The sequence below is a fragment of the Vanacampus margaritifer genome, chromosome 9 (genome assembly GCF_051991255.1).
Source record: "Vanacampus margaritifer isolate UIUO_Vmar chromosome 9, RoL_Vmar_1.0, whole genome shotgun sequence".
Taxonomy (NCBI): Eukaryota; Metazoa; Chordata; class Actinopteri; order Syngnathiformes; family Syngnathidae; genus Vanacampus; species Vanacampus margaritifer.
The window spans coordinates 12,187,288-12,215,132 of record NC_135440.1 but is presented as its reverse complement, the minus strand read 5'-3'; the positions used below and the strand labels follow the sequence as shown (position 1 = coordinate 12,215,132).

The 27,845-nt window shown below is 38.7% G+C and overlaps 2 protein-coding genes across 3 annotated transcripts in view; one reads left to right on the top strand and one right to left on the bottom strand.

Moving 5' to 3' along the window:
* The window catches only part of adcy2a (adenylate cyclase 2a), a 43,652-nt gene extending 40,123 nt beyond the window's left edge, over positions 1 to 3,529 (top strand). Inside the window, exons 24-25 of the mRNA XM_077574839.1 lie at positions 838 to 962; positions 2,400 to 3,529. Of these exons, the coding sequence (XP_077430965.1) occupies positions 838 to 962; positions 2,400 to 2,552 (278 nt within the window). The 3' untranslated portion in view covers positions 2,553 to 3,529. The remainder of the gene's footprint in view (positions 1 to 837; positions 963 to 2,399) is intronic.
* The window catches only part of dnah5 (dynein, axonemal, heavy chain 5), a 97,477-nt gene continuing 72,704 nt past the window's right edge, over positions 3,073 to 27,845 (bottom strand). For both annotated transcript variants that reach the window (XM_077574836.1, XM_077574837.1), the window contains 13 exons: positions 27,672 to 27,786; positions 24,797 to 24,987; positions 23,127 to 23,248; positions 20,333 to 20,482; positions 19,442 to 19,687; positions 19,119 to 19,338; positions 17,034 to 17,239; positions 14,180 to 14,383; positions 10,144 to 10,359; positions 7,731 to 7,943; positions 7,075 to 7,227; positions 5,425 to 5,656; positions 3,073 to 4,106 (listed from right to left, as the gene is read on the bottom strand). In XM_077574836.1, the coding sequence (XP_077430962.1) occupies positions 3,955 to 4,106; positions 5,425 to 5,656; positions 7,075 to 7,227; positions 7,731 to 7,943; positions 10,144 to 10,359; positions 14,180 to 14,383; positions 17,034 to 17,239; positions 19,119 to 19,338; positions 19,442 to 19,687; positions 20,333 to 20,482; positions 23,127 to 23,248; positions 24,797 to 24,987; positions 27,672 to 27,786 (2,420 nt within the window). In that variant the 3' untranslated portion in view covers positions 3,073 to 3,954. The remainder of the gene's footprint in view (positions 4,107 to 5,424; positions 5,657 to 7,074; positions 7,228 to 7,730; positions 7,944 to 10,143; positions 10,360 to 14,179; positions 14,384 to 17,033; positions 17,240 to 19,118; positions 19,339 to 19,441; positions 19,688 to 20,332; positions 20,483 to 23,126; positions 23,249 to 24,796; positions 24,988 to 27,671; positions 27,787 to 27,845) is intronic.

The window sequence follows — 27,845 nt, the reverse complement described above, 5'->3', positions numbered from 1 at the left end:
ACAACAAAATAACTACATTAAAGTTTTTCTTTAAGTTTAAAATAGCTTACCTCAATCAAGATCCTGCATTGCTGGTACTTCTTCTTCGTCTCCTTCTAAAGCAGACAAAGAAGAAGGAACCTCCACCGGAAATACGGAAGTAGTCATGGCAACTTGGTTTCGGCTTACACAAAGATCAACCATCATTGTATCTTTGGCTATAATGAGATGTGGGAAGGTAAGACATTTAAAAAAAATAAAAAATAAAAACTTTAATAGGGATGCTCAAAACCAGACCGATACCGAGTGCCGATACCACTACTACATAAAATTCCACACAAAATGAAATACCTATATATACCGAATTAGTATTTTTCCTAAAAATATATATATTTTTAAATAAATTATTCTTTCAATTTTTTTCTTCCTTTAATTTCTAGTTCCTGATCGTAAAACAGGCACAAGAGGGCGCATCACGAGTACCGATACGTTAAAATAAGGCTGGTACCTGGTATCGGTACTCGCCCATCCCTAACTTTAACATAGTTATTAAATGGACGCTTCTCCATCCTCATGTGCTGTCCGAGGCGGAACTGTTTTATTTCCTTTTACTTCCTGCAACAGCGCCACCCACACACACAAAGCAACATTGTTTTGACTTGTCCAACATAGAGGGGAAAAAATAGTAAGAAAATGTACAAAATAGCGACCTGCATTAGATAAAGTTATGGTCACAAATGAAAATCCACAATAAACCACAATAAAAGAGCCACGAAGTAGCGAGGGAGTACTGCAATGACAATAGTTGGACTACATAAGACAATTTCATTCCAATAATGAGCATGTGTTTTGCCGCAGGTATTAACCATGGTCCAGTCATTGCTGGAGTCATTGGAGCACAGAAACCACAGTATGATATCTGGGGGAACACAGTGAATGTAGCCAGCCGAATGGACAGCACGGGCATACTGGGCAAAATACAGGTAAGATGTTTTCACATATGGCATTGATAACATCTTGGAAGTAAAGGCTGTGAAAAAAAAAACTGTATAAAATGTATTGAAAAGAAAAAACTCTTATCTGTGTGGCTCTCAAGGACAAATCAGATTGAGTGCTTCTCTTGCACTGTATTGGCTCATTTCTTTGTTTCCTTCCAAGCACCACCATTTCATTTGTCACTGTTGACATTTTAAATGACAGAACAGATGCATCAAAGATAAAGCTATTATTCTTGCTCAACAATCTATTCATGGCAGCAAGAACATCACATCCAACGTGACGTCGTCCGCTCTTATTTGCTCCCTGCCTGAGCACTGATAAACTCTGATGGTTTTCCACCTGAGTGACGCAAGACATCCATTCAGTCCTACTTCACCTCCTGCGCATTTCTTATGGACTTGAATGCTACACAGTGGAACTGCACAACCTTTGAATATATTTGTGGCTGGTAAATGGACTGAGCTTATCGTGTATGGAGGACAAAACTGCCAAAATTAAATATAAATGACTGTAAATACATAATTAATAAAAGTGAAAATAAAAACTGATATAAAAAATAAAATTCAAAATGTAAATACAAAAAAATAAATATAAATGGAAATAAAAACAACAATATACCATAAATAAAGTAAAAATACAGTAAATAAAAAATAAATGTGGAAATAAATACAAACATTAATAAATAAAATTAAATATCAATCAATAAATAAAAACGCTCTGCTCACACGTTTATTTATTTCATGCTACTCTGTCAGGATGAAATGTTATTCAAATGAGGGGGCGGTCTTAAGTGTGTCTTGGGTTGGATTCCGCCATTGCAAACTGCCTTTCAATGGTCGAGTGAGCGGTTTGGCAAAGAAGGAAGTTTCGCCGACTTACATGGAGGGCTCCAACGATAGACGACTAACTTGTCCACTGTCACCACGACTTGTTGTCGAGCAACTCAAGTCGCACATTTCATTTTTTATTATGTAATTATATTTTTATATTAATTTTTGGAATCTTTTTTTTTTCTATTTATTTTTACTTAACATACTAAAAATATTATATTTTTTACGTTTTTATTGTCACTTTTATTGAGTTATTTTTACTTTTATTAATTTATGTTTTTTAATTTAAATTTGTCATATTTTTATATCCGTTTTTCTTTTCACTATTTATTCATTTTGTAATTTTTAGTCCTCCATAAATCATGCATTTGTAATCATACAACTATAGTTAGAAGGGTTGAGTCATATTTAATATGCTGTGTACTTCACAAGCTCTTTTTTCAGCTGTCCAGGTCATTCAGACGACTGAGGTCACATGTAAATAGACATGAACAATCATATCACACAAATTATTATTAAGCCACGCCAGTGATGTCAAAAAACCCACAATTTGAATGCATGTTAACTCCCCCCTCCCCCTTCCATCTGCAGGTGACGGAGGAAACAAGCCGCATCCTTCTGACGCTGGGCTACATGTGCTCCTGTAGAGGCATCATCAACGTCAAGGGCAAAGGGGAGCTCAAAACCTACTTTGTTCACACAGAAATGACCCGCTCACTGTCTCAAGGGAACATGATGCCATGAGACTTGGGTCAAATTATTATTTGAGCTGCAGAGCCAACACTGATTATCAGGTTGGAGACTTTTTAGTGGAAGTGAAAACATTTGTAGGTATGGAAAAAAGGACCAAAAAAGAAAAAAAAAAAGTTGCCTTGCCACAGCTGTAGTATACATTTGTCACTTTTGTAAGTGTAGCATGTATAGCCAGTAGGAAACAAAACCATGAAATCGATCCTAATTTGATTGCTGGATTAGGAAAGTTAAAGTGGCATGAATCGAGCCAGCCAAGCAAGTTCAGCTCCAAAAACAATCCAAAATATACTCTGACTCAAGTCTGGCAGGCTTCAAAGAGCCCCTCGCTGCAGTAGTTTATCAATCAAAAAGTCACTCTGTATTCCCTTCGCTTTACACATGACAAGTTGGATTATAACTGATGTGCAAAAACAACAAGAAAGGCTTTTGTTCTGCTTGGAAAATAATTTGAGCTCAGTGTGACCAATGAGAACGACATGATTGACTTGAGTTTTAATTGAATGACGCAAGCCAGGATGTTCTTCTTTTATTCAAATGAAGGCTATAAAACATTACAGAGGAGAGGAATAATGCATGAAAACAGTTTCAGACAGAGACAAACTACTAGAACTACATCTACCTTTTTAGAAGCACGGAGCATTGAATGTCTATGAATGAATGAATTTATCCGTGTTAGCCATGTTTTCACACTTGGATCAACTTGTCAAGATCGTCCATTTGCACAACATACGAGGTTATAAAGCAGGTTAACTTCACACATTAGAAAATAAGAACATATGTGGAGATGATTTAAACAAGATCTACAGGTATCTGCTTGGATCTGTGTACAGGGTAGCTATTGTTTAGATAAGTGGTGTGGTATTTTGTAAGAAAAGAAAATACGACTTAAAAATTGTTTGGATGTTTTAGTCATTCTATGGTTAATTTTCTTTAAAAAAAAAAACGAAATAAAAAAGTCATTAAATTTCCATGTATTTCAGTCATGGTGTGCTTATTATCACATCTCATTTAACTCTTTGACTGCCAAAAACGTTGTATAACGTTTAGTAAAATCATATGGAGGAGTGCCAAAGACGTTAAAAGACGTTTTTTTAAAACAGAGGTGAAACTAACCATTTTCTATTGTTGATTACTGAAAAACGGAATAAGGTAGAAACAAACTTTTTTTTCTGATGAAAGATGAGTCCAATCTTTCATTTGGTAGTATGTGTGTTTCCATAGTCCAAACCCATGATTTTCTGTGGACCTTGAAAGATCAGTCAAAAATGCTTAAAATCGACTGGCACCCACGGCATCCCTTTTCTGAAAACGTCTGGCAGTCAAAGAGTTAACGAAAAGAAAAAACAAATCTGAATTCTAATTCTCCCTACAGTTAAGGTGAAGCACTCAGTGATTATTTGACATCACAGAGGAGTGCCACGCCCCGTAGGATCCAGTGTTCTGGGGCAAGTGAGGTCTTGAGGTCCACTGCTGCAATGTAGTTCATGTCTGTCCTGATGGGCTTTTTGTAGATTGGGCAAGAGTAAAGGCGGCTGTCCTTGATTCCTGCAACATGTGAGCAAAAGAAAACACAAATAATATACGCGAGTGTTCACCAGATAAAAAAATGTGATGAACGTCGAGATAAATTCTGCCACAGAGCTTACTGTGCAGTATGTTTGAATTGGCAGCAAAATCAAAGCTTTCCTGTGACCATGAGCACGCTAAGCAGTATGGAAATAAAAGATTGAATGATAGCACATTTTTATTACATTTCAGAAAGAGACACGTTTGGGAGACAAATGTTTAGACGTGGCAAGACTCCTATTTTTCCTTCTTTACTACTGCACATAGCAATTCAATGTAAATCTGCGTGAAAATAATCCCAGGACATGAAATTGCATTCAACCCGAGTGAAATGGTGACACAATCCGCACATTTGTGTGGGTGGCATTCGGTTTATTTTTATTGTGAAAAGCACTTTGTGGCACATTTAACACCTGAAAAGTGCCATTATTGATATGATTGGTTAATTTCAGATGTGAAACGAGACACAGTCCTGTTAAGAACATGTATGATCGATTTAGAAGCCCATGTGTCCAAACATCTCCTACCAGTTTGCTTGAATTGCAAGCAAAGCGGGGAGTTTTATTAAAGGGGAAATCAAAAAATAAAATAAATCGACAATAATATGTTCTATGCAGCCCCACTAGTCTAAATATGGTATTCTGGTTAATATTGTGTTAGTGAAATATGAATTAAGCAGCAAAATCCAGCATGTTTTTTTTTGTTTTATTTTTTCAGGGGGCGGCCATTTTGCCACTTGCTGTCGACTGAAGATGACATCAATGTTGCTTAGGTCTCAGGCAATGACCAATCACAGCTCACCTGTTTTCTGAAGCTGAGCCCCCTGAAATGGGAAAAAAATGGCTGGATTTTGCTGCTTAACTCATATTCCACTAAGACATCAACCAATCGCAGCTCAGCTTCAGATTTTGCTTCATAACTCATATTCGACAAATGTAATATTAATCAGAATGTCATGTGTAGACTAGTGAGGTCACATATAACATTATTGTCTAAAAATGTTTAAGGTTGACCCCCCCAAAAAAAAAAGCGTCATGGTGCTTGTCTTTTCTTATCATTATCAAAAACTTGACTGGACAGGCTGGAAATAATGTCTCTGTAAGGACCCTAAACGAGGAAAAGGTTTACTATCAATTTTCGACGGTACTTTCTGCGCCTACCATGGTGACCACGGGTAACAGGGAATCAGCGTTCGATTCCGGAGAGGGAGCCTGAGAAACGGCTACCACATCCAAGGAAAGCAGCAGGCGCGCAAATTACCCACTTCCATTCACACTGTGCCCACAGACAATCTTACCATTATTCTCTGCATACATCCGGATTACAGGCATCATTTCAAAAAGCACTTTTGGTTTGGAGTCAACGAGTTTGCAGTTGCGGCGATCCCAGCCGGCCCCCTCCAGATGCAGGCCGCAGACGTACACTCCCTCGGCAGGGGGCTGCGTGATGTCGTCCTTCATCCACTTGGTTACCTCGTTGCAAAGCACCATGCGATCCAGTGCCCAACCTTTATTGGCCCGGGTGATCTCCTGCGTGAGCCCAGGCAAAAAAAATTGTTACATTATGAGCAGAATGTCAGCGGTGAAATATGATGTGTTTCACCATGAGAATCAATGCTGATAACAAGGTTGTAATAGAGGTTCAGTGAAAACACCGTAGAGCTAAGAAGTACAGTCCATCAACCAAATTGTTTACGTGCCAACAAAAAGAAAATCAATCGTATATGACTTGAAAAGAACAGAGAGGAATGTGACAGTTGAATATCTTCAGTCACTTAATTGATGGATTTGATAGACCAACATGGCCTTTAAGCTTTCTATTGTACTGTGCAATATTTGTATTTGTGTCATACTCAATTGTATCATTACCTTGAGCCACTTCAAGGTTTGACATTGACAATCGCCCAAAAGTACATTTTTTGTTTCAGATTGAAAGGCTTTCATCACCAAAAAAAAACCCGGCAAAAAAGAATGTTAGAGGAGGGGGGAATGACCGGTGTACTCTTGGCTGGATAAAGGGGCAGCCCAATCACTGCTAGCCTTAACTCATTCACTCCCAGCCATTTTCACTGAAGCAACCCCCTTCGCTCCTGGCTGTTTTACTGGATTTTGACTTATTTTGCTAGGCCCACAGAATATTGTGTTCTATTGCTATAAAAACAAAGGACCTACCAAAAGAAAGACTACCAAAAAAAAAAAAGAGTATATTTCTATGTTTCTGTGTTGCAGCAATTAGCAGATACAGTTTTTGGAATATCAAGTATTCTCTTCAGTTCAGATGCTGCATCAAAAAAAAAAAACATTTAAAAAACATATAAATATGTCTTTGGGAGCATGGTAATATTTAAATAGAACATATTTATACGTTTTTGGGAGCAAATGAGTTAATAGACACATACAAGTGGCAGCGGGACCACGGAATGGAGGTGAGTAGTCGGAAGTCAAGGTAAGTTTGGTGCTACTCACACTGCACCAGTTAGTTAACAATGAACTTCGGCTGGCTAGATAGTACAAATGAACACGTTGCGGAGTCTCTATTGTCAGTAATCATTGATGAATCAGTAATCATCAGTTACTAGGAAAGTTGTAGAAGTCATGCTAATTGCTAAATTAAGATAAGATTGACACGTATCATTTAACACCGGAATGAAGCACTTTGGTGATTGAGTACATTTAGATTTGAGTAAGTATACAGACATAGCCATGAATGCAATTTTACAGGATAAAGACACGAAATATGAAATAATCATTAAAACGTAACATATTTTATCATGAATAAACGGGGCTTGTGGCAGTTCTGACTGGATCACCAGCCATAAAAGCTTAATATCGGACCTGCTCTCCTATCACCTGGGACCTTGTGTTTGTACAAATGGCCGCCTCTCCCTCTACCCTACCATCTGGTATCCCGCCTCATTGGTGGGCAGGAAGCCCGATGCTGTGTGTACCTGTCTCATAGCTGTCAGAAATCCCTGCGGGTTGAAGAAGCCAGTCATCCAGAAGCAGTTTGGTCGCCCCTCAAAGATCCAAGCCTGAAACTGCCGGTTACGCTCAAGTAACTCCGTGAACCAAAATCCCAGAGTGCTGGAGGCCCATGATTCCTTCAGAAGATGACACCACAATGTTACGACGTAAACGGCCGGCTACGCGGTTCAGAGAGGGCGAAAGGGAGACATGAGAAACAATGAAAAGGAATCAATACAATACATTGTCTTTTCACTTTGGTGAATTGCTCGACATCTTGTGTTAAGTGGATGTCTTTTCAGGAAGACTTGTAACCTTTGCCAAGTGAGCGTGCTATCAATCCAATATATTTCCACACGCTGGAGGCACCGTGGCTAGTTTGCTGTGCTGACTGACCACCTGTTAAAAGTTCCAAAATACGTTTCAACTCGCCAAGATGAAAATCTTGTCCAACCGTCCTATTTTTGAACCACTTATCCTCATTCGAGGTCAGTTCCTGAGCCAGAAACAAGCTCTTGCTTGTCCCGGAAAAGCTTCCTACTTAATTGTGTTACTCAAAATCTGTAATACTAATATTGTTTTCAATGTTGCTTGTACATTGACATTCCATTTGTCATGCCATGAAAAGTTATAAGCTGACCTTCTTCCAGCGTTCAGGAATGCGTGCGTCATACATGCAGTCTAGGGCGTCTCGCAGGTTCTCGCTCATGATGATGGTGCCGTCGATCGCCAACTTGAGATCAGTTAGGGTGTTTCGCACCAGAACTATGATCCTCTGCATGCGGTCTATCTCCTGGCGCAGGAAGATGTTCATCGGCTGGAAAGGACCCATCTTCTGAAGACGTTCTCTCACCTCGGGAGTTTGTTTTGTGCGTAAAAAAAATGGACAGTGGATTTATTTAGTACTGCGCAGGTTCTGGGATGCCAAATGATAGTAATTAAAATGATTGAAGAGAGGGATTTGCCTTCAAACAATAATGGGTGGAATCATCCTTGTTGACACCGTAGACGTGAAATGCTGTCATTGGGATCTCTAACAAGAAGCGCCAGCAACGGAAATTGTCGTTAATTACGTTTGAGCGGAGAAAAGTCTTGGTCAGCTCTGACTTGATCATTAAGGGCGGTACATTAAAGAGCGGCAAAGGCTTGCGGGTGTTTGCGAACGTAGCGACTGTTGGCTTTTGTCAGGGTTCGTTAAAAGTTGCAAACCTTTGCAAAAATTTTTAATGGTTGCAAACATTTTTTCGGGTCCTATGCTATCAAATCCTATTAAAAAAAAGTGGCTAGTGGCAGTTTTGCAATCAGGAACTAGAAGTTAGATTAGAAAATTTCCATTCATTTCATGCAATCTTAAGGGAAAATACCATATTGGGATATATAGATCATTCTTTAAAATTATCTGTCAGTATTTTGGGGGGGATTTTATGTACTAGTGGCATCGGCATCTGGTATCGGTGACTACTCAAGAGTTGAGTATCGATATCAGTCTGAAAAAATTTGGTATCGAACATCCCTAGACGTCATGCGTGCTTGTTTCTAGCTGCACGTGCGCACTTCGAGTGTTTGTAGCATGTAGTCGCTGAGCTTCGGACTCAGCCATTCATCATCGTAGCTGCGAGAGGAAATCCGTCTATGAAGTGAGGCCAGCTGCAGAGACTGATGAAGATGATGATGAAGATGAGCCCGCACGTTCCCGACATTTGATAGGCGTTTCCCCCGGACGAGCAGGAGAGCTGGTAGGATGGTCTTCCCGCATACGCATTTTAACTCATTCACTGCCATTGACGACTATAGACGTCAAAAATCCATTTGAACTTTTTTCTATTAGTTATTTTTTCCCCACATTTTTTAACAAGAGTATGAAAACCTAGATTTTTTAAAATATTGTATTAGAACAGATATAAAATTTGTGATTAATTGTGAGCTAACTAGTGAAGTCATGTTAATAATTAGGATTTTTAATCGCCTGATGCCCCAAATTTTCTAATAATATTTTCCAAAAAAAAAAAAAGATTATTATTTAAAAAAAAAAAAGATTATTAAAAAATTAGGGGCATCAGGCGATTAAAATTTGTAATCATAATTATTCGCATGACTACACTAGTTAACACACGATTAATCATTAATTTTATATCTGTTCTAAATGTACAAAAAAATCTAGGTTTTCATACTCTTGTTAACAAAAAATGGAAAAAACTAAACTAATAGAAATAGTTCAAATTAATTTCCGACGTCTATAGCTGTCAATGGCAGTGAATGGGTTAAAAAAAAGCGATATATCCTTGAATACACTTTTAACAGTCAGTTTCTGTATGGAGAGTAAAGTGGCATGACTCGCCTTCCTCTACTCATCTCATCATCAACCGCATCTCCACACTACTACTGTACTTAATTTTTTTATTTGGATCCAGATTATTTTATTTTGCTATTTGATTAAAAAAAAATGAAGTAAATTCAACACACCATTTTTTTTCAGGGAGTGACAGATGACAAACCTCGTAAACATTTCTCGCTCCTGATGAACGAGCATGGACGTTGCCTTCATTCACTTGGTTGTTCAAATTTGCACTAATGTATTTACTATTTATGTCATACAAATGGACCTTGTGTCGTGTGTATTTATGGCACATTATGAACACTGAAAAACATGTTCAGGATGTGAGCTTTCTATAGCTACTACAATAACAGTGATTATTCGTAATTCATTATTTGTAGCCTTTTCAAGTTAACAGCATTTCTAGGAAAATTCCTAATGTGATACTTTTGCATGTTCTCTTCCACTGGTTCTCCTGGTACTATAGTACATTGGTGTTAATTGACCAACACTTTTCAGAGCCCTGTGTTCTCTATTACTGTCTTCAACACGCACTAATGCACACTCCGCCCCTCTGTCTACTTTTACAACCCTCCCACTTAGCACGTTACCAGTGAAAGGTGAAGAATATTACTCATGATGTTTTGCTGTACTGAAACACTCCCCTCAGGGTTTTCACATGCACCCAACAACACTCAGTCAAACGCACGCACACACACACACACACGACCCGACTTACTTCAAAGGGTACATAGTCTGCGGGCAGTTTCTCCAGCATGTCGTCAGCCAACCTGGACACCACAGCCTCTCTGGTCTCCCCTCCCCCTGATGAGCTATCTTTAGGCTGAATACTGAGAATTGTGTCCAATACGTCCTTTGCCAATTTACTTTGGAAGGTGATGTCTGCATTTGGGTGCAGACCAAACACCTCTGGAGTGTCATAGGCTGGAAGACCCTGAAGAAAAAATAAATAAAAAATCAAGTTATTACATAATGGTGCCCTGATTAGATCCTACTTTTTTTGTCAAATATGTGAAAATGAGTCTGTGGCCTATTTAAGTGTGACATCTATGCGGTTGGTGGATTGGATGCAGATAAAAGGCTTGCAAAACAGTTGAATTTGAATTTGGTCCCATTGTGATGTATACAGCGAGACAAGCAAGAAAATGTTGAGGATAGCTCGTGTTGCTTACTGCAAGTTACTTTGATTCATTCACTTGTTCATTCATTCCGGATTTTCACATTCACCATTCACAATGGTGCAAAAATATGGCGAACAAAGATGTTATGCGAAGCTTCTAGATAGTATTCACATGACGTCATTTGCCTCACATTGTACTGTATGCCGTTCACGGGTCCATGGAATGTCAAATGGGAACGGACAAATAGGTGTCCGGAATTGCAAAGATTAATCGAAAGGATTTCCAACCGACAAAGTCTACCAAAGTGTGTTCTGACCATTTTGATTAAGGTAAGTGTCATTGTAAGATGGTAAAAAAGCTTGATATATGTGAGCTGCTACCCGTGGCTAGCTCTGGCTAAGAGTAGATCTGGTTGTCAACGTGTTCGAGATCTCTCCAAATACCCTCCTTAAGATCTCTTATTTTCCTTTCCCAGCAGCCTAAAATTTTTGTTAAAGTGTATGAAAATAAGTGATGAATTAACAATGTTGTTCTTGTTGTTGTAACATCCTAGCGCAGCTAGCGTACCTAGCGCGGCCAGGGAACTAGCTAACTTGCCGGGGATTCTTCACCTCAAATTCACAATTGCTATGTGCATTTATCACATAGCAACCAATAAAAGCCGAAAGTACAGAAGATGCAAGAATGTCCGTGTTTTGTGAGCCATCCTACCTCAGAGCATACGTTGCCATGTTGTCCGGAAAATGTTTGTAATCCAATCGATTCCACTAATCAAACAATTTCTACGTGTATTGCTGCAAAAAGTGTTGAGCTAAATCTTCCTTATACGTCTTGCTTACACAAGTAACGTTAGATGAAGCTGGTGGTGACATTTGTCAAAAACAAAAGAACATTCGGTGTAAACACAATAAAAACTCAACTGCGTCCGGTGGGAAGTTGCCCCAACATGAGGGGCAGGCTCATGATCCTTTGACGTCAGTGAATACTATCTATAGGATCATGAGTCATTATTCAAGCAGAGTTGAGGAACAAAGTGTTTCAATTAATTTGAAGAAACACCAAAGCGTTACGGAATCAGAATTGTGCTGCGTCTGGCACATTTCTAAGAAGTTGGCCATTGTGCACTCGGCCACGGCACAGACAATTTTCTTCTGACCACATTTATTCCTGGAAAATGTTTGAGCGCTATCCCTACAGGCTTTAATATTGCATTGGGTAGTTTTTCCTCCAATAGTAGCAGTTTCTGCAATCTTCTTATTTTGCATGCTTGAGGCAATCCTTCTGCAAAAGTAAAATTGACAAGCCATCACAGGAGACCGAGCATCAAATCCCAAACAAATGAATGTAGAGTATGAGAAACCCTGAGGTCTTTCGTGCAGTGATTATTTAATTTCACGTTCATTTCAAATTCCTGCATAGGAGAATATTGAGATGGTATCTGTCAAGCTGAACTACTGGCGTGCGCAGGTAGACCGCTAGTGGTGCTCACACCCTTGCCCCTCTGCCCTCTCTCAAAGAAAGTGCCCTTTGGAAAGTCCTTTTTTTTTTTCAATAATTTTTTGCAATACGCGCGCACCCGACCTAGCTCTCTCACTCGCTCGCTTCCTTTGTCACGTGAACGCTAATTACCCACGGTCGCGGTGAGGGACAGACACACACACACACACATCTCCCTCCCCTGCTGCTCCACCCCAGCCAGGTAACTGTGTTATGAATCCAGTGAAATTGTATTGTTTGTTTGCCCTCTATTTCCTACCTATAATCATTTTGTTTTGAAGTAGTATGTCTCATACGGCACAAACAACTGAGCATAAATTAGCCGATATTAGCCACCTAGTTTAAAATGCTATATGCTAATTCAATAATAGATAACGTGATAACCACCACATAGTAAGACTAATGACGGTGAAAGGAAGCTCTCTGTGATCCGTGCATTGAAAAGCATTGGACTTTGGATCATTGTAATTTGATTTGTGGGGATAATTTGGACTTCAATATGTGACGAACTGTTGTTTGTGTCTGGTTTGTATTATGCTAGTAGTCACAGGCAAAAACAATCCAATATGTCATTGGTAATCGAAGCATTTGCATTGAGTTGCATTGAGTTGCATTGTGGAAATATCAGAAATGCCTGGATGCTTGGAATTGTCAATTGCCTGTAAAAAATACCCTTTTGCCTTCTTGTAATGACAGCAGTCAGTCTTATTCATTCTCATGCCATTGGTCGGTCTGGTTACAATTGGTCTATTTATTTAGTAATTGTAGCATGATGCCTAGAAAGGAGAGGCTGAAAAAGGGAAAAGTAAAGAAGCTACAGCAAGCAGTCAAGGGAAGCATCTCTCTGCTCTCTGGATGAAATCGAAGATGCATGACGATGAAAGGTCAGACTCAGGGTCAAGGCCAGGGAGAGTCATGTTAACTAGAGTTTAGCACCTTTTAAAGATCCCATTTTAATATTGATTTGCTCCTTAAGGTTATTTGTATTGAAAATTCTTTTTAAATTTTTTTTTAAAGTAGTTTGTACTAAATCAGCAGGCATGAAGCTATTATTATCTAAATCATTAGCTATTATTAAGTAAAAAACATAACTGTAAGTTACTTCTATGCTACAAGTCTTGCAGTCAGGTTGCCCTAATAGGCTGTTATTAAAACTAGCTGTGGGGTATTATTAATTATTTTGTGTGTGTAATATTTATTGAAAAACTTCTATTGACATTTTCCAAACATCCCAGCATTTCTGATATGTCCCCAATGCGACACAATGCAAATGCTTCCTTTATATGGTGAAAACAAACAGTCACAGGAAAAAGCATTACAATCTGCTATCATACAAATGACATCTCATCACATTTTGAAATCATAATAATCCTCACAAATAGAATTACAACAATGTAAAGTCCAACACTTTTTGATGAGCAGATTACGTTCACCAAATTGACGGCCATCTTGACTTGTGACGTCATCTCGGAATTGTCAGTAAGGTATATTCCTTGTGCACAAAAGTGCCCTTTTTTCCCCCCCAGTGCACTTGCCCCCCAAAATCTCTGTGCACGCCACTGAGCTGAACAATCCTTAAAAAAAAACACATGCTTTTAAAATATATGCAGCATATATGTTAGCCAAATCACTTAACCTCATCTAGCTGTGCTTTGAAATAAAGTAAAAAATGAATTATTGCTTGTATGGGAGGTTATCTTTTGTCTGTTTGTATTTGGGAAAATATGACTAGTTCTTGTCTTCCTGCAATAATTTAAACATACAATTGATTGTATGATCACATACATTCTTATGTCCAAGTGAAAGCAAATAATCAATTAATATGTGGTTTAATGTCTTGATAGAAAATATGTATATAAAGTAATATAGCTGCGTGTGTGGCTTTATTTCAAAACACAGTAGGTTTACAGAGCCTGGCAGCCACCAACATCCATCATAATGAAACAAGCAAAGGAGCTGCCCACCGCAGTTCAGCACACTGATATAAATCTGAAATATTGTGTGGGAAAAGGAGCATGCTTGCACTTAATCTGGACTCATTGCAGTCTAAATCTAGATGTGATGTGAGCAATGTTAATTGTTTTGTAACAAAAAAAAAACGTTTTAAAGCAAATACATTGACTGAAATAATCTTACCTGGATATATGAAAAATACTGGTCCACACTGGAACATTTCGGGATGTTATAGCCTTTATAGAAGTTAAATGTAGTTCCAAACATTTCCTCACTAAACCAAACTTTGGCAAAGGTGTTGAGAAGGCGCTTGTCATAGTCATCGGTTACGCGGCCCCCATACTGAATTTCGCCAATCATATATCGCACTGTAGTCCAGGACACACCCTGTGGAACAGAAACCACGCTGATATTACTTTTTAGAATAACAGTAGGCACACACATGCACACTACTGTATGTGGATATGTATATGTATATAATACACATACTCTTAATTGACACCATTTGTTACCAGTTGGGTTGACCACTTGAAGAAATAAATGTAAGCATACGCCTCCCTTTTCCTATCAGGAAAAATCATCTCAGGTGCTATTATTTTTACACATTAAATAGGTAACTGCTGAGCCATCTCTGCTGCTGACCAAAGCAACAGCAAAGGAACTCAAGCAACATCCATCAAAAATCTAAAGGAAAAGATCAACGTCTTCAAATAGAAAGAGCTAAAAACGGTGGGAAAACGCAACAGTGGCCATGGACACAATCCAGAAGGAAACACAGGCCTCCAAGAATACATCAAAATGCTGGATCCCCTGTGACAACATGCTTAGTGAATGCCTCAGGCAGCAGTAGCCCAGAAAGGAGAAGGAGCCAGATGGGCAGTCATGGAACGACAAGCTCCTGCGTGGCATGTACCCCTGACAATTTGAAGAAGTGGCTGAAATCGAGAAAACATATCTTTGGTTAGACTGAAAGACAGCACGGAGGCACTAATCATGGCAGCATAAGAACAGGCCCTAAACACAAAATCAATAGAGGCTGGGTTCTACTACGTCAAATAGGACGCCAGGTGAAGTCTGTGCAAAGAAGCCCCCAGAGACGGGGCATCATGTCACAGCAGGGTGGAAGATGCTGGCATGCAAGCAGGAATAGTACAGAAAAATCTGTACCAAATATGGACAAAAGGTCCCAAGTGATCAAGAACAGCCTGGCCAAAATCCTGTAGGACTTCCAGATCCAGACTGACAAACTGCTGATAGCTAACCAACCTGCCATAGTGGTGGTGGTTAAACGTTAAAAGACAGCAGTCGTAATAGGTGTAGCAATCTCAAATGATAACAGCAGCCGGAAAACGGAACAACTAAAGATGGAGAAATACCACGGACTGAAGGAAGAACTATAGAAAAATGTTAAGTGTAAAGGCAACAGCGGTGCCAGCAGTGATCGGGGCATTGGGGAAAGTAACCCCCCAGTGGATGGCTCCAGCAGAAACCACATCCGACATATCGCGTGCAGCGTGGATCAGCGGTAAGGCGGTTATCTCGCAACCCAGAGGTTGTGGGTTCGATCCCTTGCCATTGTGACCATGTCGAAGTATCCTTGAGTAAGATACTGAACCCCCAGTTGCTTGATACTGCGTCATCATTCGGTGAATGATTAAAGTTAAAGTAGCATTGATTGTCACACCCACTTAAGTGGAGTGAAATTCGTTCTCCGCATTTGATGGCAAAGCGCTATACTGTATAAATTAAGTACCATATCCGGGCAGAAGAGCGCAATACTTGGAACAGCTAAGATCCTGCGCAAAACCCTCAAACTCCCAGGTGCCCTTAAGCAAGGCGCCAAACCCCTAATATTGGCATCTTGAACATTTTCCCTACCACTTGTTTCCCCCTTCGGCCTGCACTCTCACACTGTGCTGCACTCATCCATGCCTAAACCCCTTTGTACATGGCATGTGAGCACTTAAAATTCTCTTCCATTCAGGGAATTTTTTTTGTAAAGGTTACAGTTAAGTGCAAAGTGGGTGAGCGATCCATTGTAGGAGCAGGAAGGGGCTGTGAGGGTTTGGAGTTGAGGAGCTGAACGGTCGTGAGCACAAAGGTTGCTTTCTCCTCTGAATCCTGCTGCACGGGCAATTGGCGCCGATGTGCTGCTGCGCACACGTGGAAGAAAGCGTCCTGACTGTTAAGAGTGTATATTTCAGTTCTCTGGTGCCGCTTTCACTTGCAATGATGGAGTGAGCGGAACCAGCAGGCGATGGAGAACATCATGACGTTCTGCACAAAGGGGAATGTCTATCCCTAGGCGGTATTGCGACCCGTTTTTGAGCTTTTTGATGGTTCTGACCAAGCCATTTCAAAATAAAATGCTGCCCAGGGCTTAACTTATTCACTCTCAGCCATTTTCACTAAAACACCCCCCTTTGCTCCCGGCTGTTTTACTAGATTTTGACAGATTTTGCAAGGCCCACAGAATATTGTGTTCTATTGCTATAAAAACATGGAACCTCTCAGCATTAGAATATAGATACGTTTCATTATTATTATTATTCATCATTATTCACAAAGCTTTTGAAAACACTGCGGAAAAGAGCTTGTTGCATCATGGCCCTGGCTGATCTCTTATACTCTGCTGCCATCTGCTGGCCATTTTTTGTAATAACTACCATTGCTTGAAGTGACCTCTTCAGGTCAGAAGCTGAATCAAAGCCTTCTATACGCTCTAGCATTAAAACAACAACAACATAAAAACGTATAAATACGTTTTTGGGACCATGGCATTATTTAAAATAGAACGTGCTGGAGCAAATGAGTTAAGATGCTCTTAAACTGTTCAATTCAGTTCAGTTCAGTTAAATTCAATTATTCAGTGTTATTGTTAACCTGAATTATTGCAACCTATTGTAACTCGCAGACGATGCACCCAGTTATTTACTGCACGCCGGACGGAGGCCACCATTTTGGGGGGAATTCACAAACCAACACAGAAAATCTCTGCTCTTCAAAATATTCTCTTCATTTGTCACAGTTTTCTTACCTTCTTGGCATCCATGTCATCAAGGTGGTTCTGAACAAACTGCACGGTGGCATTAAAGTCAGCCTGGTTAAACTCATAGGGAATGTTCCATCCCAGGGGGCCATACTTTCTCCTTTCCTGAACAGTGCTATGAAGAAATGCAACGCCATATAGAATCGGCTTCCACTGGGTCATGTTGCTGACATCCAAAAGGTCCTGGTTAATGCCTGGTGAGGGAAACATGGATTTATGCATTAGCGACAGGTGTAAAATTGGGAGTTATGACAAAAAGTCTTCCTGAAGCAGAAAGCTTATGTGTTACTTTAGCTGATTTAGCCGGCAACTCAAAGGGGTTTATAAAACTCAAAGATATCACCCACGCCGCTCCAAGTGGATAAAAAGTGTGGCGAAATAATTTGAAACAGTATGTCATCATAAAATCCTCTGGAAAACAAAAGTGGTTTATTTAGTACTTCGGCTAACAAAAAGTCACAAAACAACTCTTTTGCAGGCTTAAGGGGAAAATATGTAGTTCAATATATTCTACATGTGTTTGTTTCTGATCTCATACAGAATTGAAATTATCCACTGAAGGAGAACTAAGTGCTGAAAGTAAGCACGCCGCACTTTTCAATTGTCCCTTGGGAATCTCATGTATCCCTTTCAGCTTGATGCAGGCACACACAGCTGGTTTATACATATTAATTTAATTATTTATTTTATCCCGCTCGCTCCAAACAAAACAGTCACTTGCTTATTTAAAATTTCAAGAACCTTGCATGCTGTTAGTGTCAGGGCAACCATCTTAATGAATTTATATGCACATTTTTTCTGCACAGTTTCTTCTGAGCCACACAAATTAGATATGTTTTGAGAAACGGGGTGAGGGGTGGGGGGGAGAATCTGTTAATAACTGACTTCCTTTTTCAATCATCTATCAGGCGCCTCTGTGATGAACAGATCGATCTGTTTACATTTTTATTCATTTCTGCCATATTTATGCTTGGCAACGATCTTGGACCCAAGTAGAGAATTGACTGAGGTCAGGATGTGTGAATCTTTTTTTAGCACAAGCACAATTCGGCTGCCTTGCTTTGAAAATCCTGATTCTTTTCCTTTAAAATTAACCTAAGCAAAGAACTGGTCTTGCCGTCTCATCTGAAAGGTGTTGGATCTGGATCAGCAACCTCTTTATATGATTGTAATTAGGGCCGGACCAATATGGATTTTTTTTAGGCCGATGGCAGGAAAAAAATCCTGATTGATCAGCCGATTAATTAAAAAATATATGTATAATGCATAAAATAAAATAAAATCCCCCAATGCATTTCAGTGGGTGTCAATTATACGCCGATTTTCGCTATTCGCAGACCGGCAGGTGTCAGTTGTAAATATATTGGTCAAGGAAATAACTTTCCTTTTCAGTTCCCAAAATGTGTTGCGTGGTACAATGCATTTAATTAATGAAGTTAGAAGGACCTTAATCCTTAATCACATGTGTGTTACCAGTAGTTGAAGGTGTTTCCTATTTAACAAATGTACAAAGTACGTTTGATTTAACTTGTGCTGCTTTATTTATTAATTTTCTAGCGTTACCTTACCTGTGTGTTTGTGTTTCCACAGGGTTTGTGTGTTAATATTCTTTATTTGTAGAAATACCACTCATAAAGACAATGCTAATTTCCCATTAGCATGTCAACATTAGCACTTTAGCGCTAGCGATGGTTTAAAAACGAAGCATGTTTTGTATTTAAATATACAATGTGTGCAATTCTTCTTCTTGTGTGTTTTGTTTTATAGTGAATTCCATTAAACAGCTTAAAGGACACTTAGAGATGGCAGAATTGCATACGCTAACTGCTTGCTAGGCAAGAAACATGGTGAATTCTGGGTTCATTGACAACATTTGCCTGATTATTTTGACCATAATCAGCCGATTTAATCAGCCGTCCGATTAACTGGTTGGGCCCTAACTGTATTATGGACAAAAGTCTTGGGAAACACACACCAAAAATTAATTCAATATGTATCGGGCGTTACATATGGTTATAAAGGTTATAATGAGTCATCTTCCTACAATGTTTCTGACTAGGAACACTACTGTACCTCCATAGGTCCTTTTAAGCCCCGCCTTCAAGCCCTGTGGGGGCTCATTTGTAAATTTGATGGACATTTGGAGAAGGGTGATAGGGAAGAGTCTGTGAACCTCAGTGGTCATCCACAGGCGGAAACTGTCATGGACAAAGTCTGTCTCTGCTATTATGTCCATTAGCTCATCCATGAAATCCAGACCAAGGTGGCAGTTCTGGAGTAAGGCCCAGCCGCCCTGAAGACAATAAATATTGTCAGATATTGTCAAGAGTCCAAAAAACATGCTTTGCGAGAACATTTTACAGAGCTTAAAAAGGAATACATTTTTGGACACTTACATTAGCTATGTTCTGCTGCAGAAGTTTACGGGCATGGACCTCTTGTCCTTGTCCCATGGAGACATATCGGGTCTCAATCTTCAGTCGTTTTCCCAAAGCAATGATGGAGTCTGTTGGGTCAGAACCCATTGACAAGAAACAGATCAGAGGCGTTCGCGAGTCGGATTCCTCCCATGTCTGTTCCAAGTCAAGAATGGCCCCTTCGGTGTACTTCTCCCCCATTGCATCCATTATGTATTTACGGGCCTGCGGGAGATGATGAGAGTGATGTGAGATAAATGAAGCAATGATAATTCAGATGAGCAATTTTGGACAGATTTCTACCCCCCCTGTACTTTCTGCAAGGCTGTCTACTGAATGAAAGGTTCGAGGTATGTGTTTCCTTCCTTTTGAGTCAGGAGTAAACCTTGCTTTAAGAGATCCGAAAAGGACAGCTGCGCTACTGTTTGTGAGTGTAACAACAACTCCACTTCAGGCTTAAAAGCATGATGCAACTAAACAGTCTATCAGGAGCAAAGTAAATGTCCATTAGCCAGTACAGCGACTCGAGCTCAGAAAGCCTGTGAAAGGCAGATGCTTCATCAAATATTATATATGCCGCTCTTAATTTTTGAAAAGCTTTGACCTGGGGACATATTAATGTAAATTATGAGCTTTTTAAACCAGAAAAACTAATTTTTATTCAATTTCCAGCTCTGGGCTGTGTTTAAATTAACCATCTGCCATTAGGGTCTTGTATCCGCTTTACTAGTCTGTTGTGCTCTGTTAATTATGAAGGGCTGGTCCGAGCAAAAAAATAAATAATCCAGGGCCCACCCAGATTGCTACTATTGTTTTTAGGGGTACAGCCCTATAATACAATTTTAGTCAAAATATCACGTCATTTCTAACCTGTGCAATAGTTCGGTCGGGACACCAGCAGCGAATAAGAAGCAGGCGCCTAAAACAGTCCAGTGCCTGATCGTAGGAATTTGGGACCTTTTCCTCCTCTGGTGCTTCCTTATCAAACCACACCTTCCACTGCTTCTCATTGCAATTTATCTGTGAGGAAAAGATGAAAAGCGAGACAAATGAAAAATAGCAAATATTTGACATATATTTTAATATTAACTCATTTGCTCCCAAAACATATAAATATGTTCTATTTTAAATATTAACAGGGTCCAAAAGACGTATTTATACGTTTTTTAAAAATGTTTTTATTTTTATGCTAGAGCATACAGGCTTTGATGCAGCCTCTGAACTGAAGAAAACGGTTGAGGAAATGGTAGTTATATAAACAGCCAGCAGGTAGCAGTAGAGTATAAGAGATCAGCCAGGGCCATGTTGCAAAAAGCTCTTTTCCCCACAGTTTCAAACAGATTTGTGAATAATGATGAAACTTATCTATATTCTAATACTAATTGCTGCAAAACGGAAACAGATACAAATGTACTTTTTTGTCCGATGAAAGAAGAGACTCTAATCTTTTGGTCGGTTCCATGTTTTTTTAGCAATAGAATACAATATTTCTGTGGGTCTTGCAAAATCAGTCAAAATCCAGTAAAACAGCCGGGAGCAAAGGGGGTTGCTTCAGTGAAAATGGCTGGGAGTGAATGAATCAGAAAGCCATTTCAGTTTTGGTTAATCAAGCTCAAATGATCAGAATTAGCGTTCAAATAAAGAGAGGAGCCATCAGAAGTTTCTATTAAATGATGATACATATTCCTTGTGCACACCTCGCGTCACTAACACGTCACTAATTGTCCAAATTGCTCTAATGTGTTTTGGGAACAAAATGAACATGAGCCTTTCTGCACCAATCCTCAGCAGGTTTTGCTACTGATCAGTCTACTTTTCCAGTAAAAATGTTTCTTTGAATATGATAAATTGACAGTTTAAAAAAAAATATATATATATATATATATATATATATATATATATATATATATATATATATATATATATATATATATATATATATATATATATATATATATATATATATAATGCTTTAACTACACCATATGGTGTCCAAAGTGCTTCACAACGCCTCACATTTTACCCATTCACGCACACATTCACACACCAGCGGTCGGTTGCTGCCCTGCAGGGCGCGGTCAGATCCACTAGGAGCAAATCGAGGTTCAGTGTCTTGCTCAAGGACATGGTCACCAGGGGTGCGGATCAAACTCACAACCTCATGGATGTGCGATGACCACTCTTCCACTGAGCCATGCCGCCCCACAATAAATACTAATTACACAGATCTATGTCCAGAGGTACCTTGACTTACGAGTTTAATTTGTTCAGTGACTAAGCTCATTACTCAATTTACTCGCATATCAAATACTTTTTCAGATTTTGAAAACTGTTTTTATCCCAAGGGTTTCCCTATTGAAATAAATGGAAACACCATTGATTAATTAATTAATTAATTATGTTTCTCAGTCGCTTTGGCACATTTCTCAGAACACAATTGAAATTGTCAGAACCACGTGTTCAGTATTCACAATCACATCATGGTGCCACTTATACACATTAAAAATGAACAGGTTACAAATGCTTTGGCATATCCATCCAAAAAGTTGTTTCCGAGATTATCAATTGCTGTTGCCATCTTGATCCAAAAGTATTAAACTGGGTTTCTATTGAATAGTCTCACCCCTCACAGCATTTACGTATTAGGTAAGTGCGCAGCCGCACCTCGACTCTGGAACAGGCTCCCAGCCCAGAGCCCAAAGGGCCACCCAGAGCCTGGACTCTTTTAAATCAGGGCCTAAAACCTTTTTATTTAGAAAGGCCTATAACATTTAATAATGAACATGATTTAAATTTGTTCTCTCTCTCTCTGCACTTTGAGATTATGTTGATGAAAAGTTCATTACAAATTGAATGTATTATTATTATTATTATTATTATTATTATTATTATCATTGCATGCCTTTACATACAAAATGGTTGAAAAAGTTGTTATAATATGTCAAACATTAGACTTTCCATTACATTTTTTCCCCCAGCTGAATCTTGACTTTCTCTAACAAAGCAAAATGTGTGAAGCATTCGATCAACAAGTTATCTAATGTAGCTTAGCGTAAAAGAAGATATTTGTTGATGTGGATGAATTTGTGGGCCAGTAGATTTACTATTTTACTTCATATTTATTTAAGCACACTATCCATGTATTTAAGGATCAGGATGTTCTTGATATGTTTTCCCAGCTGTTGTGAATTAAATATAACTTTATAATCCACACTTGTATTATTTATTTATTTTTTGCCAGTTCTACAGTAAAGCGCAGCTTTACAGTTGGTGTAGTGTGTTTAGAACTGGTTTGTTTGAAGTTTGAGCTAGACAGGGCCTCAGATGGTTTGGACTTTCTCTTCACAGACATCACAATCTTGGAGGCTAATTTCATTAAACAAAGAATTGTTAATCCACCGCTTCATGTTAATCATCAAGTCAGGAGTACGCACGTGGAATTGAGTGAGTGTGCTCACATGCTTTTCAAAAACTAATTGAAGTTTCTCCGAACTAAGCTCATTTTACAGAGCAGTGACTTTCTCACGCCAAATGGGAGCTACCTGGCTGTCAGTCACCCATGTGTGTGCATGTGTTTGTGCATCAACAGACGTTTGACTTGCTTCTAGGAGCAAATAACGTTTTGGAAAAATATCCATAGGAACCAGAAAGGCGTGTGTTGTACCTGATCCAGTACATCAGAGAACTCCCAGTGTTTGCTGAGGGCCACAAGATTGAGCCAGGTCATGTCAAGTATCCATTTTGCAGGTTTGGGAGGGCACGCCTTTAGGTCCAGGGATGCACCTCCTGAATGTTACACAAAGTCACAAAAATGTATTCCGTCATGAAACATTCACTTGCTTATTGTCAAAGGAGCAACCAAAAAAAACGGTTGGAACTAAGCAGTGGAAGTCCTAACTCGATTTCGTTAAACATCTGCCAGTGTGTTTTTTAGTCATGCCACTGTTTTGTCTAATGAGATCAAATGGATTAAATTACACCTTATTGTAAAAATGAATTCATACTGAGTCACCGTTCAACAGGTCTGAACTGGCAGATGGTGGATCTGCATGCATGTCGACTGTGTAAGCTTTGGCCTTTTAAATAGTCCACGCCTGATTTCTTTTATTTTTGCATTGAGAAGCAGTTGTCTTTGGTTCCAATATGTTTTAAATATTTATGGGTAGCCACTAAATGTAACATTTAAACAAATATTTCTCATTTTAGTTTAACGTTGTCAAGGAGCCTTTAGGATCTTTTCCCAGTTGTTGCTTTTATCTGTTGCAAGCTGGCACCATGAATACATGTTTTTTCTGTAGGGCTGGCTTCTACTGGGATTTGCAGTTGCGAGGTCACGTCAAATTCAACTCAATGTACTTTTAGTAGGGGACCTAAGAGTTGCTCTTAACTCATTCACTCCCAGCCATTTTCACTGAAGCAACCCCCTTCGCGCCCAGTTGTTATACTGGATTTTGACTGATTTTGCAAGGCCCATTATTAATATTGTGTTCTATTACTATAAAAACATGGAATCTACCAAAATAAACATTAGAGTCTCTTCTTTCATTAGGAAACAAAAGTATTTGTGTCTGTTTCCATTGTGCGGCAATTAACATTAGCATTATAGCTAAGTTTCATCATAATTCACATTCCTGTTAAAAACACTGTCAAAAAGAGCTTGTTGCAACATGGCCCTGGCTGATCTCGTATACTCTGCTGCCACCAGCTGGATGTTTTTTGTAATAGCTACCATTGCTTTAAGCCACCTCTGCATGTTAGATGCTGCCTCAAAGCCTTATGCATGCTCTTGCATTAAAAAACAGAACAAAACAAAACAGAACAAAACAAAACATAAAAAACGTATAAATGCGTTTTTGGGAATGAAGGACTAAGTATTAAAACAATGTATTTACACGTTTTGGGGTTTGAATCAGTTAATAAAGAACATACAGACTCTGAACACAGAACACTTTGGAATAACTGATTTTTGCATTAACTAGTCCAGGGGTGAACCGGTGAAGCCTCTTGTACATTTGTCACTCTGACAATTAACTGGAGTTTAATTGGTGCAAATCTGAATGCATCTGAAAGCGCATGGCCTTTTGGATATTTTCATTTCAAAACAATAAATAGACATTCTTAACTATGTCCAATTAACATGTATTTGGTTCATGTTTCTTTTACTATTTTTTTTTTACGTCATGTGTTTTGGGAAATTTATGTCAATACAAGTCCCGGATGATCCCTATCCTACATATAGGCAAAAACACTCAGCTGGCTTTAAAACAGCAATCCAACAGTTTCACAAAGTGCACATTTAAATACAAGTGATTTGCTCACATATCTGACTTTCACCTTTGATAAGCGTGAGAAATTCCTCGTGCTTGACCTTGCTGCATTGCATGTCGATCTTCAGCGTCAAGAGCAGAGTAAAGAGAAACTTGTGTTTCTCGTACAAGCCCCGCGCTGCATACTTGTACACCTTGAAGGTCATGAACTCGATAATGTTGGCGATGCGCTTGCTGGTGATGGGACTTTTGAAGGACCTGTAACGTACATGGAAACATATAATAGGTAACATTGTTGTAATATTCGATATGATCATGCTGATGAATTCATAAACAAACTCCACATTCATAGTACAGTATGAATATCAAGATCGCCTGGTGAGTCTGAATTACAGACGCTCCCCTACTTACGAACATTCGAGTTACGAACAACGGTACATACGAACATTTCTGCGCGTACAGTATGTGGAAAAATGTTCGGAAAGAAATGCTGTAAGTTAGATTTTGTATTGCGCGTAGTGCTTCTTTCCGCCGCTAATACCGACGATTGGCGCTGTGAGAGCTCATTGGAGGCTGAGCAACGTGGCGAGGAGGAGGAGGAAGAAACGCCGGTCCCCATGAAGCAGGAAATAACTTTTGAAGCCGATTCCAGCGACGACGAAGAATCTCTCATGATATAAAATCCTCTTCTTCCTCCTCCTCCATCATCTCCTTAAGCATCGAGTACATCTTCCAAAAGTAAGTTAAACTTCATTTTATTTATCTTATTACGTACATGTACATACTGTGTGTGTCTCTCGCTCTCTCTCTCTCTAACATACGTAGTACAGTACAGTACTGTACGTATACTCTCCATTTTATTAAAAGTTTTTTTCAGTACAAACCAATGCAGGTTACTTGTACAAGCCTTAAACATACTTATATAAACCTTCAATATACTTATATAGGCTTTAAACATAAATTATAATACAAAATATAGCACTGAAGCAACTTACGAACAAATTCACCTTACGAACGATCGTCCGGAACGTAACTCGTTCGTAAGGTGGGGAGCGTCTGTACTTCTAAACTTTCTTTAATTAATGTTCGGTGTTTGTGTTTATTGTTAGAAATTAGGTTTTGGACATGTACTTTTTTTGGACATGTATAAATTAAAAAGTGTTGGACCTAAAATTGAACCTTGGGGAACACCACAAGTACACCTTATGAGCTCCTCACAAGGAGACTTCACCAATGGTGACAAGAAAAATCCCTGCCAGTGAGGTTATTAAAAAACATACTTGTGAGTCCGATCATTTTGTGCAGCCTGTTTAAAATAATATTGTGCTCTACTGTATCAAAGGCTGCACTCAGATCCACTAAAACCAGGACAGAGAGTTTTCTCATGTCCAAATCTAATATTTAAAACTCTGGTGTGTCAGTCCTGCGATTTTGTCCAAAACCCTGAATTAAATACTTTATGCAAACCACAGATATTTCAAGGAATTATTTAACTGGTTAAAAACAAAAATGTAATTTTAAAAAGGCTGATTGCTCTGTCTGTTGTCAGCTTTGCAGTGTCTAAATTATTTCTCTTCAGAAGGGGCCCGACGATGGCCATCGTGGACATAAATGGAAAGAACCCTTTCTTTCCTTTAGTCTAGTCCAAGATTAGAATTGTCATTTTAGAAGAGACTTCAATAATAACGAATGAGCTGCCTGCGATCACTATGCTATTTTTGGAATCCACATTTTCAATAGGCTGATACCTCACTGCTTGCTACTGCACCTTGGAAATAGTGCAAAAATGCCAGTGGCAATATAGAAAACAAATCCTTGATTGAGTTTGCAAAACAAACTAGCGTCTGGGCTAACAAAAGTTGGATCGGATCCATAACATAAAAACAGAAACTCTATAACTGCTAAATGATGAATACTTTTTAAATTGAAGAAGGAAGTAGTAAATACTAGAGGTGTCATAATTAGTGCGTTAATTTTTAGTTAATTTTAAGTTCCTTTAATACGGAAGCGTATTGCATTCACTTTTCTGACTAATTTTTTGGGGGAGTGTTGTTTTTTTGAATATTTTTTCCCCCTGTTTTTTTAAATGATTGGTTTCCTGTTTTTTTTTTTACAAATATTTTTTTCCCTGTTTTTCTGAATAATTTTTTCTCCTGTTTTTCTGAATATTTTTTTTCAGCCTGTTTTTCTGAATATTTTTTGGACAGAAAAAAAAAATCAGCAAAACTGAAAAAAATATTCTGAAAAACAGAAAGAAAAAAAAATACTCAAAAAAATTAGTCAGAAAAACAGTAGTTTTTTTTTTCTCCAAGTGAATGCAATACGCTTCCATACTTTAATGCCACAATTTTTTTTAAAAGGGTGATTAGTGACCGCCTCTTACTTGCAAAGCCTGTACTAGAAGAATTCGAGTCATAACGCAGCAGACACGACAAGTAATAAATTTAATATATGCATATATTCGTGGATATTGGGGTCAAGTTGTATTTTTTAATTTTATGTGCAGAATTTCACAAGTTAATTTATTTTAGATAGCTCTTAATATAAAAAGAAAAATGCACTGAGCTGTCACCAACGTCTTTAAAATGCAATTATGCCATCTAGTGGCACAAAAATGACCAACACAAATCAATATCACACTTGTTTGTTTTTTTTACAGTACAGCACATCTTTTAAATTTTAACTCAATGTTATGAATTATTATAAAATTTGTGTATCAACGACTAAAATATGCAGCCATATTGTATTATTATCTTTTAGTTTAACATTTTTCCCACTTTTATGTTAACAAGAGTATGACAAATATTTGATTGTACATTTAGAACAGATATAAAATTTGCGATTAACTATTGAAGTCATGCGATTAATTACGATTAACACCCCTAGTGAATACTAAATCAGTTAACGAGAGAGTAGTACCCAGAAATGTGTCGGGTTCTCACCTCGCCAGAGAAAAGTCAAAAAGTCCCAGGAACTGTCTCAGGGAAGTCTGATACATTACATTCACCATGCTCATTTCTGTGATCAGGAAATACAAAATGCTGCCCCTGGTGGCCACTGAAAGCAGAGAGACAAGTAATCATTACAAAATACATTACACACTGCATCCCACATTA